This window comes from Zeus faber (assembly GCF_960531495.2).
Source record: "Zeus faber genome assembly, chromosome: 2".
In the NCBI taxonomy this organism is placed as follows: domain Eukaryota; kingdom Metazoa; phylum Chordata; class Actinopteri; order Zeiformes; family Zeidae; genus Zeus; species Zeus faber.
Genome location: NC_137189.1, coordinates 36,173,354 through 36,186,564, shown reverse-complemented (window position 1 = coordinate 36,186,564; position 13,211 = coordinate 36,173,354). Strand labels below are relative to the sequence as shown.

General features: G+C 48.5%; 1 protein-coding gene across 5 annotated transcripts; it reads right to left on the bottom strand.

Moving 5' to 3' along the window:
* Positions 1-3,500: 3,500 nt before the first annotated feature.
* Positions 3,501-12,860, bottom strand: enpp4 (ectonucleotide pyrophosphatase/phosphodiesterase 4). 5 transcript variants are annotated; one of them, XM_080024049.1, is made up of 8 exons: positions 12,757-12,860; positions 9,998-10,220; positions 8,984-9,207; positions 8,329-8,433; positions 7,467-7,665; positions 5,438-5,611; positions 5,089-5,358; positions 3,501-4,289 (listed from the first exon to the last, which is right to left on the bottom strand). In XM_080024049.1, the coding sequence occupies exons 2-8, from the start codon at positions 10,185-10,187 to the stop codon at positions 4,189-4,191; spliced, it is 1,263 nt and encodes a 420-aa protein (XP_079880175.1). In that variant the 5' UTR covers positions 10,188-10,220; positions 12,757-12,860; the 3' UTR covers positions 3,501-4,188. The 5 variants fall into 5 exon arrangements, with proteins under 5 accessions (XP_079880175.1, XP_079880173.1, XP_079880172.1 ...); XM_080024047.1 differs by having other exon boundaries at positions 8,914-9,207; positions 12,757-12,854; XM_080024046.1 differs by lacking the exon at positions 12,757-12,860 and adding an exon at positions 12,202-12,372 and having other exon boundaries at positions 8,914-9,207.
* Between the last annotated feature and the right edge of the window lie 351 nt (positions 12,861-13,211).

Here is a 13,211-nt window from a genome sequence, read left to right as displayed (position 1 = left end):
ACCTGCTAAATAACGTTACGATGGGGGCGGACACACGGTCCTAAACGCGGGACGTTGGAGTCGCGGCACCGCACGTCCTTCACGTCCTCGATTGTATCGGGTCCAAGAAAGGCCGCCCACCCCTCCGGTACTTTCGGACCTTTCGGACCGTGCTCCCTTCTCGAACACTTGTCAAGAGTCAGAGCTCGGACACAGCAGCGGGAACGTACGATTCCGATTTTGTCCTGAAAACGACTTTTTTTTTTTTTTTCCCCTCGCATCGACCCCGAACAAGCCCGGTGGAGCCGGCGCCCGTGACGAAGGTCGAGTTCGGCCCGGGCGACGTAGGGGAGCTCACGCAACACGAGGGCGGCTCTTCTAACGCCCTGCTCGAACCGCTTCCTGTTCCCATTCGCACACACGCGCAAGCACAAAACAAAATACAGACGGTAAAATCAAAACCGGCAACTTTGCACGGGAGAAGGTGTTAACGTGCAAAGTCCGGATGCAAACGCATGACTCTGCACCCGCCGTCATTTTCCTCCTTTCTGCAGTTTTCCTTGCGTTTTCATATCCCGTATGATGGCGTTTGTATGTGTCGGGTATTTCTATTGATTTCTAATGAGATGTCTTCGAATGTCTGAATATTTTCTTTGATGCCATGCACATTGACACCTGAACGTGTATTTGTAATGCTTGCTTAGGATTTTCTCACGTGTCTTATTGAGTTGTAAGCTGTCCAGAGTCCAACGGGAGCCCATAAAGGCAGCGTAATGTACCTTTAAACGGGAAGGTTGGCCTGAATCCAGCTGTCCCGACGGTGGAATGTGTATCTGTTTGTGTCAAATCATAAGTCGGGGGGGGGGGGGGGGTTCGTTTTGTTTTGTTTTTGTTGTTTTTCGATGAATGCACAAAATGTCGAACTACCGTTTCAGGGTCTGGTAAGCGTGGAGGGGCCTCCGGTTGCGGAACGTTCCGGGGTTCTCAAAAGTGAAAAGTCCAGTTCCCGTGTTTTTGCTCTGGTCCGGTTTCACTCGCAAGGGTTCGCCCCAACGAGCCAAATCCACGCGGTTGACTCAAAATCCCGGAGTGGAGTTTTCACTTTCCGAACGCGGGTTTTGCAACCCCCCCCCCCCCGCCGCACGACGTCGGCACGGGTCCGGTTCAGACGCTTCTATGTCCAGCCGTTTGGTTGGCATGGAGCTGTGAGCCGTCAATTTGCGCCCGCGGAAAAGAAAAATAAATAAAATAAAAGACGTTATTTTGTCGGAAAAAATCGAGGCCGGGGGGCCCTCGGGGTCCGGGTCTCATGTCTTAGACCGGTTTCCGCCCAATCAGAGTCCAGACAGTCGGGATGATTCCGCGGCGGTTTTCGCCTCGGATCTGGACACTTAAAAGCACAGGGTCTGGGGGTCGAACGAGACCTGGGGGTGGATTTATTTTGAACGATTTCACCACGGGCTTTACGACGAGCATTTATACTTTACGCTTGTTCGCTGCGTTATTTCGTAGGGGGCCACGTTTTTCTAGACGACGTGCTATTTAGGGCTGTCCCACGTTTATTCGCTTAGGAAAAATTAAGTAGCGTTAGAGGATCTGCGACGTGCAAAATGTAATGTTTGGGTTTTTTTTTTTTTTACTTTCTCGTGGTTGGCATTCTTATTGTAAATACCCTTTTTCTGCTCCTTCTTCCTCTAATGGATTCCATGTTCGATGGGTTTGCTTAAATGGCTCTTTGTAATGTTAACGATAGTAGATGTTCTTAATAATATCTAGAATGTAAGGGCGGGAAGGGGGGGTGGGGGGGGTGGGGTGTAATACAGCCTGAATGGAGTCGCTGTGTTTTTTCGTAGGAGTCTGTGCCATTGTGTCGTCCCGATTATAAGCACACCGATGTTAGGGGTTTGGAAAATACTTGACTTAAATCTAAAGATCGGGAACTAGGGTTTCAGGTTTCTCTCCCTCTAAAAAAAAACAAAACAAAAGAAAATACAAAAAAAAAACAGAGGTCTAGTGCAGGGCAGTGGGAGAGAACGGGTTCGGTGAATCACACCCGGTGGTCCTGGTCCTCCCCGTGAGGACTTGGTTGCCGTTTGCTCTCAGAACAAAAATGGCCACCTCAGCAACTAACGCGAACCTTGAGTCGCCACATTAAGCGTTTAACTGCCGCTGGCTTCGACGCTACGGGCGACACAGTTAACTGGGCGCAGCCTCGGATTGCTTGGCGAGATGGACATTTTCACCCAGTGCATACCCCCTTCAAACAGAACACGAGTCCCGGTTTCCCCGCCGTCAAACCGGGGCGTCCGATTGGCTGGCTGGGAATTTTCACCTTTGTTTTGTTCGCGCAGAAACCGGCGGCGGCCGCGTCACGGCCACCTTCTCAAAGCGTCGTCGCCGTGTCCTCCCGGCGCGAAGGCCCCGTCGCATCCGCGATCCGGTGTCGTTCTACCGGCGTCGTTCTCGGTGCGCGAAGGCCTCCCATCGGCACGTGACGGTGCTCCCTCGGAATGTCCAGGCTCACGACAAAGCTGTCTTCCTATTGGACGGCAGCGAATGTTTATGTTTATGTTTTTGGGTTTGTTTGGTTTTTTTTCCCCAGTTTTGAGCAACATTCACATGCAATTGTGTGTGTGGTGACATTCTGTATCCGGGGCTCGTTTGTTTTTTGTGTGTTTTAAGTCTATAATAGAATCAGATCATGGGGGGTGCAGGGGAAATCAAATGATATTTTCCAAGGCTGCTAAAATGGTCAGCGTTAGAAAAAAAAAAAAAAAAAAAAAAGGTGTTATTTTTGTTACAATATCTCAAGAAAAATAAAGTCTATTTATCTGTGAAGAGAACAAAAAAAAGTAAAGATTTACAGTGATATACAGATGACCACATATAAAGTACGACATATTTAAAAACAATGTAAAACGGATATAAATACGACACAGTGTACAGGTCATTTTGTTTTTGAACAAGATACAGAAATGTACTATATGCGTACTGTAAGTATTAAGTTCAATTTTATATATTTAGCATTTTATTACAGTGTAATGTTGTGACTGCAATGAAGGAAAAAAGATATATATAAAGGAATATAAATAATTTTTTTTAAAGGGTGTGTTGCTCTGTCCTTGCCATTGTGTGCGGAGTGTATCGTGCCGTGTGTCTCACACACACACACACACACACACACACACACACACACACACACACACACACACACACACACACACACACACACACACACACACACACACACACACACACACACACACACACACACACACACACACAGTTAAATTGGACAGTACCTCCTAGGTCGATGGCTGTACAGATAAGTCTCTGATGGTAAAATAAATGAAACCGATCTGGTCTTAGAAAGGGAATCTTGAAATCGGAAGCTCATATGCTATGAATCAATGTATTTTAATTCAATAGATTTAAAGAGAGATTACTTAAATACTTGATACTTGTACTTGAAAAAAAAAAAACTTGGAAAAAAAAAAAAAAAAAAAAAAAAAAAAATCACACATGAAATATTGCGATTTTATTTTTGTTTTTGCTCCAACAGGAAAAACTTAACCAACGTTGAACCTTGTCTGAAAACGAGGATACTACCAGGACCCGTAGCCATCAGGTGTGTCACCGTGGCGTCCTCTGCTGGCCTCACGGTGTCACACCGAGGGCAGAATAAACACACGCGGGTCTTCAAGTCCAGTTCCCAAAGATAAATAAATACATCGATAAATAGATATCACGGTCCCTGATTGCCCTTTAAAAAATAAAAGAAATAACAAGTTTAAACAGAGCCAAGCAATTAATTCTCGTGGCAAGCACCGCTTCCGCTCCCGTCATGTGTTCAAGACTCCATCCTAAATGGGGGTAAATAAGAACGCGGTCTGCACCCTGGTTATTCCTTTGAGTCTTCCATGTGTGGGTGGTGCTGCAGCGTGACGGTGCGTCCACTCAGCTTCCGGAAAGAGGGCTCTCGACGCGGGTAAAGCTGTGGACGGCGGTGGACCTCAGTTGTTTTTTGGGGCGCGTCCCCCACGTGGCTCCGTTCAGACCCTCCACCCAGATCTCCTTTTAATCTTTCGGCGCCCCTAGTGGTGATGCCCCTCAGAAACACCTCCACCCGCAGCGCAAGCCGCCGCCGTCCCCCCGCTGAGAGACGGGGGAAGGCGTTGGTGGGAGGCGTTGGTGGGAGTCGCGGCCGGTCTACTCCGACAGCAGGTGCCGGTCGTCCTCCTCCTCCAGCGACAGCCTCTGGAAGGGCCGCTCGTCCCGGGGCCGACGGAGCCGCAGCCAGCAGTACAGGCCTGCGGGGGGGGGAGACGGCGTCATTTTAGTTTGTTTTTTTTTAATTGGTGCTTGTTCGGTGTTCAAAGCTAGGAGCGAGACGGGGCGAGGTTCTCCCGAGGAGCAGATCCATACCAGAGCAGGAACAAGGAGAACAGACCCGAAGATCAGCAAACCTTAGCAAACTTTTTAGCAGTTTAAACTAATTAAAACACAAGACCAAAATTTAATGGTTGAATAAAGTTAAAAATATATACCCCACCAAAAATTCTGTTAAATATATTTACCCTTTCTTTATATTGAAATATGATATATTATTATATCGAATAAATCTGTATAATTATAACCTATATTTCAATACGGACAAAAAGGCTGAAACATCTTAAGTAATAATAATCCTACTAGAATTATAATTCAATTAGGCAACCATTTTGTCAGTCTTGGCAACTAAAAGCTGATGCACGTCGCAAACTGGCAACCGTTTCTACGAGCTTGGTGCAATGTTTTTGTTGGAATCTTTTTTTTTTTGATTAATTTACAACCTTGAGCTTATGGAGAATGTTTTTTGAGTTGTTTTGCTTTTTTTTTTTTTTTTTTTTAAAGGGTAGAAAGTGCAAATTGCAGGAAAAACGTTTTTAAGTTTGCGGGTATTTATTTTTGCATCTGGAACACACTGGCCATTACATCATGTTCGAGTTCAATGTCCGGGTTTTATGTGGCTGTGGCTAAATGCATTAAAAAAATGAGTCTAATTGAGAGAAAAAAAAAAATACAATTAATAATTAAATTTAATAATCGCACAGAATTCCGGCGACTCACCGGCGGCCGCGGCGACCAGCAGCAGGGTGGTGGCCACCAGGCCCACCAGCCAGGGGGTACCGGCGCACCTCTCCCCGACCAGCATGAACCTGGCCTGCTCCAGCGAGCCGTTGTTGGGGGCCGGGCGCACGCCCAGCAGGCAGCACATCAGCGGGTAGATGTCCACGCTCCGCAGGTGGCCGAGGCGGTACCCTGGGCGAAAGCCGGGGCCCACGGCCAGCAGGAAGGGGTGCATGCTGGGAAGGGCGTTGTCATAGCCGTGGTCGCCCACTGCGGAAAGGAAGAAACGTTGGTGAGCGTGAAATGGACTTGATACTTTATGGTCATAGGGACGTGGAGGACAACACACTCCTTGGGAGCTTGTTCCCGCGCTGCACGATGGTCCAGCCCTCGTCGGCGAGCAGGATGATGGGCTGGACTCGGTCGTTGTTCCGGTAGTGCAGCCGTTCAGGGATGGCCTTCTTCTGGTAGGCCGTCATGTTAGGGTGGCACTGGCTCAGCAGGGAGTAGACCAGGTCTGCATCTAAACGGACAGACGGGGACACGCACGCACGCACGCACACACACACACACACACACACACACACACACACACACACACACACACACACACACACACACACACACACACACACACACACACACACACACACACACACACACACACACACACACACACACACACACACACTTACTTTTGTTTTGTTCAATGAGGAAATGGAAGAAAAGAAATATATCGAAAAAATAAAAACACTTTTTTTTGGAGAAACGGGAAAGAGGGACGAGCAGGGGAGCAGACATCGCTCCCTCCCCAGCACCCATTTACGCCTGCCCCTGTTTTACAAATGATCACTCTTAAATACAATTTAAACCTAAAGTAACCGTCGGAGAGGATTTTAAGTGTTCAATGAAAATGTAAAATTGCAACGCGTTGCCACTGCCGACGGGTCACCATGAGGCACAGGATCATGGGAGTAAAGTAAAAAAATAAAATAAAATAGAATCACAGGTAGTTTAAAAATAAATCCATATGTTGTCATGTACGAAGACCCAAAATGAACAATGTAAGCGGATTACTTGAGTACTATAAGCAAATGATTTAAACAGCATTTGTATCGTAATGATTTAGTCTAAAGCGTTTTTGTCCATATGAGCGGCTGATCACTGTCACTGTGATCTTCAGAAGCGGTTCCCACTGAGTTTATATTGTTGAGGTCCGAGATGGAAAACAGGGACATATAAAGTGTGACCTCATCCCATCTTTAATTCTGAAACACGTCGCTATCGGCAAATACCAAATATGCTCGTCTGCCGAACCCTGAGCCAACGAATACACTGATGTGGAATATTGATTTACAATTATTTCATGACTGGTTTAAACTGGCTTAAAAGCAGCCGCTAAGAAATATAGCCCATGCAACACTGCAAATAATGTGATGAATAACCTATTTATTTATTATTTATCGGCTCAAAATACTTCCCCCCCCCCCCCCCCCAATTTTTACAGTTTTTACACACTGGAACCATGACACGCCCCTTTTCAGGTGCGTTCGTGACGTCGAACGTGACGAGCCAGGAAAAAAGACGGCATTTCTCCTGGCAGTGGGAATGGTGTCAATCGCCTATTTTTAGCGGCTTGGTGTGTAAACGGTACTTGCCAAAAAAATAAAAATAAAAAATCATTAACTGGCACTAATCGTCCATTTAACCAACTGAATCAAATCCAACGACTCGTTTTAGTAAGTTACTCGTCAAGAACCGAGTTTCAAAGAAAGAGTTGAACTTCTCATCACGGGCGGAGCTCTGCACCAGGAACAACCAGAGCAGACGCTCCGCGCTGACAGCCGGGCCGCAGAGTAAAATGAGTGCGGGTTGGTAGGGCTGGTTAACTCATCTCAGCTCTGTCATTTCACTCTGGGATGAATAAAGTATCTATCCATCTAACCATCTATCCCTCTATCTGCCTAACCATCTCACTATATATCAGTCTAACCATCTAACCATCTATCAGTCTAACCATCTAACTATATATCAGTCTAACCATCTATTCATCTATCCGTCTAACCATCTATCCGTCTAACCATCTACTGTATCTGTCTAACCATCTATCTGTCTAACATCTATCCATCTACGGTATCTGTCTAACATCTATCCATGTAACCATCTATCCGTCTAACCATCTATCTGTCTGACTGTCTAACCACCTAACCATCTATCCGTCTAACCGCCTATCTATCTATCTGCCTATCCATCTAACCATCTAACCGTCTAACCATCTATCCGTCTAACCATCTATCCATCTATCAGTCTAACCATCTATCCATCTATCTGCCTGCACTGTCTGGTGCTGCTTGGGGGGGAATGAGAGGATCAAGCACCTTGAATGGGGATGAGAGACGTGACGGGCGCCATGTCCACCAGCGTGTAGTTGTCCGGGTGGAGGCAATCATCCAGCCTGATGAGGCGCTGGGCGGAGCACTGGGTCATGCCGTGGTCGCTGGTCACCAGGAGGTTGACTCCGCCCCACAGCCCCGCCTTCTTCAGCTCCCAGACCAGCAGGCCCACGTTGTCGTCCACCTGGGAGGTACATCCATAGGGGGTGATGTTGGTTGGTACAATGTTGGTTCCCATCGTTTTCAACTGGTCACAGCACAGCCCTGCTGAACCCGTTACTGGTGAGAAACGTAGCGCTCTGCCGAAAAAAATCTTTAAATCTCTTGGCCGGAAAATGAGAAGCCCACAATATATGTCAAAATATGTCTAATATGTATATTTTTCACATTTTAATCAGGATTTTCCGGCTTCCAATGGAACTTTTGCACTTCATCAAATCAGCTCTTTCAGCTCCATTTGCCATCACGTGAGGGACTAGAAACAGGAAGCTGTGACACTTGGCGACCTGCCGCAGCCAACATTATGCTCTTGAAGCAGGAAGTGGTTTTAAAGCTGTGATTCTAATCTGATTCAAAACACCTTCAAGCGGCTTCACACGTGGCCCCGTTGGACTGGACTGAGGCACGGTGTGAAGCTGCGGCAGAGTGGTACGTTTCTCAACGGTGAAGACAGGCCGCCGTAAGGTTGACATTTGAATAACGCCTGGGTCAGAAAAAATGGGGGGGGGCGTATTTAGCGGAGGCGTCTTTGAGCCTAGTGGCGTACGCGGCCGAACACGTCCGAACGCCGCCGACGGCGTCGGGATCGGCTGCAGAGCGCTCTGACGGGAGCCGGTCGGCACAGTACCTCCTTCAGAGCGCGGGCCATGGCCACGGTGTCGTCCGGGCCGTACAGGTGGCCGGAGCGGTCGGGCTCCTCCCAGTAGAGGGCGGCGAACATCACCCCGCTCTCCTGGGGAGGGAGGATTTGTGAAGACATTTCTGAATAGAGCCTCTATCAAAGTGTCAAGTGTCTCAGACGCAGGCACACCGCCAAATTCCACGTCTTCGTCGCCATCGGAATACTAATCAATTTCAACCACGGTGACCATTGATAAGTGCAAAATCTTTATTTATAGAGCACTTTTAAAACAGCAAAAACTATATTGCACCCAAGTGCTCTCCAAGGGCAAAAAAAAAGACTAAGTTAAAAATATAGAAAACAGAAACAAAATGAGGTGCATACAGATGGTGATTGTGTGTATAAAGATATGTAAAAAGTCACTTATACAAGGGAATAAAAATGTGGGTTTTTTGAAGGGTGTTAAAAGACTGAACAGAACCAGCAGAGTGGACATATAGTGATATAATAGACTGTGCAGAGCCTTAAATAAAACAATAGAACAATTCTAAAATCAATTCTAAAATGACCAAGAAGCCGGCCGTCCCCCACCTGCTCCGTCCCTTTCAGCCACCTGGTCACATTCCCCAGGCGCTCTCGGAACGTAATCGAGGAGTCGTACCGCAGGAAGTGCGTCGCCGACCGGTTGCGGATGGCCACGTCCGAGCCGGGCCACATCGCGGCCGCCGTCCGGTAACCCGTGTCCTGCGCCGTGATCCACAGCGGCAGCGCCTGGTTCCACCAGAAGGGGTCCTGGTCGTGGTCCAAGGTGAAGCGCCTGTGGCTGGACGGGTCGTACATGGTGCTGGCCAGGATGCCGTGGGACTCGGCGTACAGCCCAGTCACCTGAACGACAAACACCGCCGAGTCGGAGGTTAGCGGAAAGACCCTGGAGGCGTTACGTGTGGTTTTTAATGCCCGATGTGGATTACCTGGCATCCGTGGGCAACATGACAAATTGAATTGACGTTCGAGATTTACAAATTCCGTAAAAAATAATAACATTGGTGTTATTGCCTTTAAATGTTAAGGGACCGATCAGTACGAGTTTATTTTCTTGCTCTCAAAACTGGCCGTCCGATACGGACTCTCTGTTTGGATGGACACACCCATCTCTGCTCAATTGCCCCATGAACTGCGCCCGGCTTACACCACATTCCAAATTATTATAATTTGGAACGTGCATATTGCCAAACCAGTTTCAGTTCTTGTGCCAGACAAACTACTACAGCTTACAAAGGTACAAAGGTGGAGGGAACCCTGGAAGGACTTTCCCCAAAAACCCTAACCCTAACCCGTATTAACAGATGTGGAGGTATTTTTTTTGGCTGTTGGGCAGGTAAGCGACCTAACTTTAGGAGCTTTAGTGTGCTCACGAGCTAGCCGTTTGCCTCTTTTCCTTGACTTTATTCCTTCTCTAATTTCATTCATAATTTCTGTCAGGTTGAGGTCACCGTAGTTCACGGGCAGAGAGGTCTGGGGTCATAGAGGAGGAGCCACATTTACCACTATGCTCGTAGTTCCTTACGGCTTCCTTCTGGATTGGCCCTTTTAAACGCTGATAAATGGGTGCGTACAGTATAATGTCGTACAACCACACACGCGGCTTGTTTTTTTCGATCACCCAACGACTAACCAGGCTGTAGTGGTTGGGGAAGGTCTTGGTGGTGAAGACGTTTGTCAGCTGGTCCACCAGGACGCCCTCGCTGTAGAGGCGCTGCAGGTTGGGCATGGGGAAGCGCGTGAGGTAGTCGGCCCGGAAGCCGTCGAAGGACACGAGCAGGAGCGGCGGCGGCCCGGCGTGGGCCAAGGAGCCGAGCCAGCATAGGAAGCCCAGCGTCAGCGTTCGCAACAGCATCCTGGATAGAAGAAATGAAATAATAAAGGGAGGACGTCGGAGGGAGGAAGAGAGAAAGACTGAGACATTCGGTCAATGTTAACAGCACTGCGTAAGGAAAGCTGTGCCTTCAAACCAAGAGCTTCTCTCTACACTCTCTAACCACGCCACTTTGTTCTGGGCTTGTTTGCACAGATCTTAGTATATTATACTAAACACACACACACAACCAGCTCAACGAGAGCATTTTGGGAGTTAAGTGTCTCGCTCAAGGACGCTTCAGCACGCTACTAGGAGCCGGGGATCGAACCGGCAACCTTCAGATCATAGACGACCTGTTCTACCTCGTGAGCGAGTGCCAGTGATAGCTAGATAACACCAATGCAAACCTGTTTAATTCAAGTACGGCACGCAGGCTGAACAACGCCGATCGATGGTTTTCTTTAAAGCTACCGTCCAGGTGAAGATCATTCATCCATGTGATGTGAAGTCACAATGTGAAACCGTTTTGATAGAGTTCAACCTTTAAATCGTACTACTCTTACACACACACACAGAGACATCATGGTGGAGTGGGCGTGTACCAACGTGTACCATCTTAGAAGAAACCCTGACGTCACTTCTGAAAACAAGGCGAGGATCCTTCGGGTTCACTTGTCTGTGAAAACTTGCGTCTCCTTGTTATGGACGAGGAGAAGCCGCCAGCGACGCAGAGAACGACAGCGTTGCTGAATCTGATATCACTCCGGAGTTGGAGAACATTTCAAACAGCGGATTTCAAACTTAATGTGACGATGAAACGGAATATTTCCAAGAACCACCGGAGGAGACCGATGATACGCCCGCTGTTGTTACAACGGAAGGAGTTGATGACGTGATGAAGTTCAGATTTCAGATTTTCTGAGACTCATTTTATTGATAGTCTATCAGAGAGTAGAGTCTATCTCAGAAACTCGGTTTGCCACACCCTTGACATCAACAAGTCACGGCTTTAAAAACATTTGCTTGATTTACGCAAGCGACGCCGTGTTTGGAAGCTCTGGTTCTCCACCTTCCAACGATGCCGATTTCGTTTATTTTTGTTTTCCAAAAGCCGCCAAATGACCCTAAAGTTTGCGGTGGGTCACACATGACCCAGACCACGTCACCTGGGCCTCAATGGTGACTCCCAAAAGCTGGGTTTTATCGACCCGCTGTAAAGCCACGCCTTGAGTCGCTAGTACACAGGCCGAGCCACGGACATTTACAACCGGCGTATTCTTTTCGAACACATCTTCCTCCTTATTTGAAGGGCAGCGGTGACGGGTGCTTCCCATTTTACCAGAGAAGGATGCAGGAGATTTCCACAACGTAGATGTGTGTGTATTTATTCAGCTGTTTCTGTAATAAAGTGTTTTAATGAATCGTTTTTTTGTTATTAGTTATTTGTGGTTCGGTTATTAAATGAAGAAAAGGAAAAAATGCAATGGATATATGCTTGTACATTTGATAAAACATGAATAGCTTAATAAGCTAAAAGGTTGAAAACGAAAAAGTAATCTACATTCCGTGATGGAATGCTTCCATGCACGTCCAGTACATCAAATCATTTGGAGGTTCAATGGCTTTTGTTTGTTTGTTTGTTTGTTTGTTTGTTTTTGCTGGGGACCCCCCTGAAACCTCTTGGAAGACTCCTGACCCAACATTGAAAACCACCCTGGCTATCGCGTCAAAGGCAGAACAGAAGTAGTTTAAGTTCTAATAAATAAACAATGGCAATACGCGATAAACCCCCCCCAAAAAAAACGCACCAAAACAAACAATTTAAAAAAATGGAAAATACACAACTGAGCCAAACGTTCACAACGCAAACTCTTTACCGTCCAACGAACTGTCACAAACAGGAAATTGTCGAAGTTCGCACACACAGGTGTATGGGACACACGGCCACATCCCCTGCGCGCACCAGGGTGGACAACTAAGCGGTCGTAACAGCAGCGCACGGCCGGTGTGTGGCTCCTCACCCGTCCAGCCCGGTTCGGTAGGTTTCCCAACGCGCGTTCGAGCCGTGGGGAGGCTCCGGTAACCGCGGCGAGCGGCGTCTTCCCGCGGCGGGACTCGGCGGACCCGCTCGACGCGCCGCGGAGTGACAGCCGCCCGGCGCCAATCAACGCGCCGAGCGGGGGGGGCGGGTTCCCCCCCCCCAACGCCGCACCGCGGTGAACCCGGAACACGCGGCTCTCCCCCGCGATGACGGCGCTGGGCTCCGCGGGCAACATGGCGGCACACGCCGATTGCGGTGACGACGTTTTAAGGACGAGTCGCGCCAGACGAGCCCACGTTTGGTACGAGCGTCCATGGCGCCGGAGCGCGTCGTGCTCGAAAGTCAGGGAAACCCCGATTTGAACGACGTGTCCCCCTCCCAAACGAATGCACCATGCGGCATTCCATTTGACTCGTATTTATTTTTTATTTTTTTAACTCCAGTCGTTAGTTCCCGCTTCCCAGCGCGTTCCAGCGGCTCTGTCCGGATGAAGACCGACGCAAAGGCAACGTTGTTCGCCGTTAGCCGTGTGTACCTCCGTGGTGCCGTAACGTCAGGTCTGTTATCGTGATTGACTCGGGCCCGAGGCGTCGTCCGACCTGCGAGTCGACGTAGGCGGCGGTTCTTTGGACATTTCGTACGCCGCTTTTGACCCGAGTTTCGATTCTATTCGAACGCATCGTTGGTAACCGCCCCTTTCTTCGTCGCCCGGCGGCCGCGCTCAACTGCGGACGGACCCGACCGAGGAGACGTAGCCTGGAGACATACCGCACGTAGCCTGCATTCATGAACACAAGACATGCATCTGTGGCGTTCACACATGCCTATTGTAACATGCCCTTCTCCAGTTTCCCTGCACTTGAGACGCATTTCACTTTGCACGCAGCCATGACCTACTTGGAGATAAATGCTGACGCACGCCCTTGTCCTGCCCGTCGGGCGACTGCAATGCACAATACATACAATGATGACATGTGTTTCTGGTGGACA

Coding starts and splice junctions, on each gene's coding strand:
- enpp4 (XM_080024047.1), bottom strand. CDS start 10,219: ATGCTGTTGCGAACGCTGACGCTGGGCTTCCTATGCTGGCTCGGCTCC. Junction 5,612..7,466: donor GTCTCTCATCCCCATTCAAG/GTGCTTGATCCT, acceptor CTGTCCGTTTAG/ATGCAGACCTGGTCTACTCC. Junction 4,290..5,088: donor GCTGGTCGCCGCGGCCGCCG/GTGAGTCGCCGG, acceptor CCCCCCCCGCAG/GCCTGTACTGCTGGCTGCGG.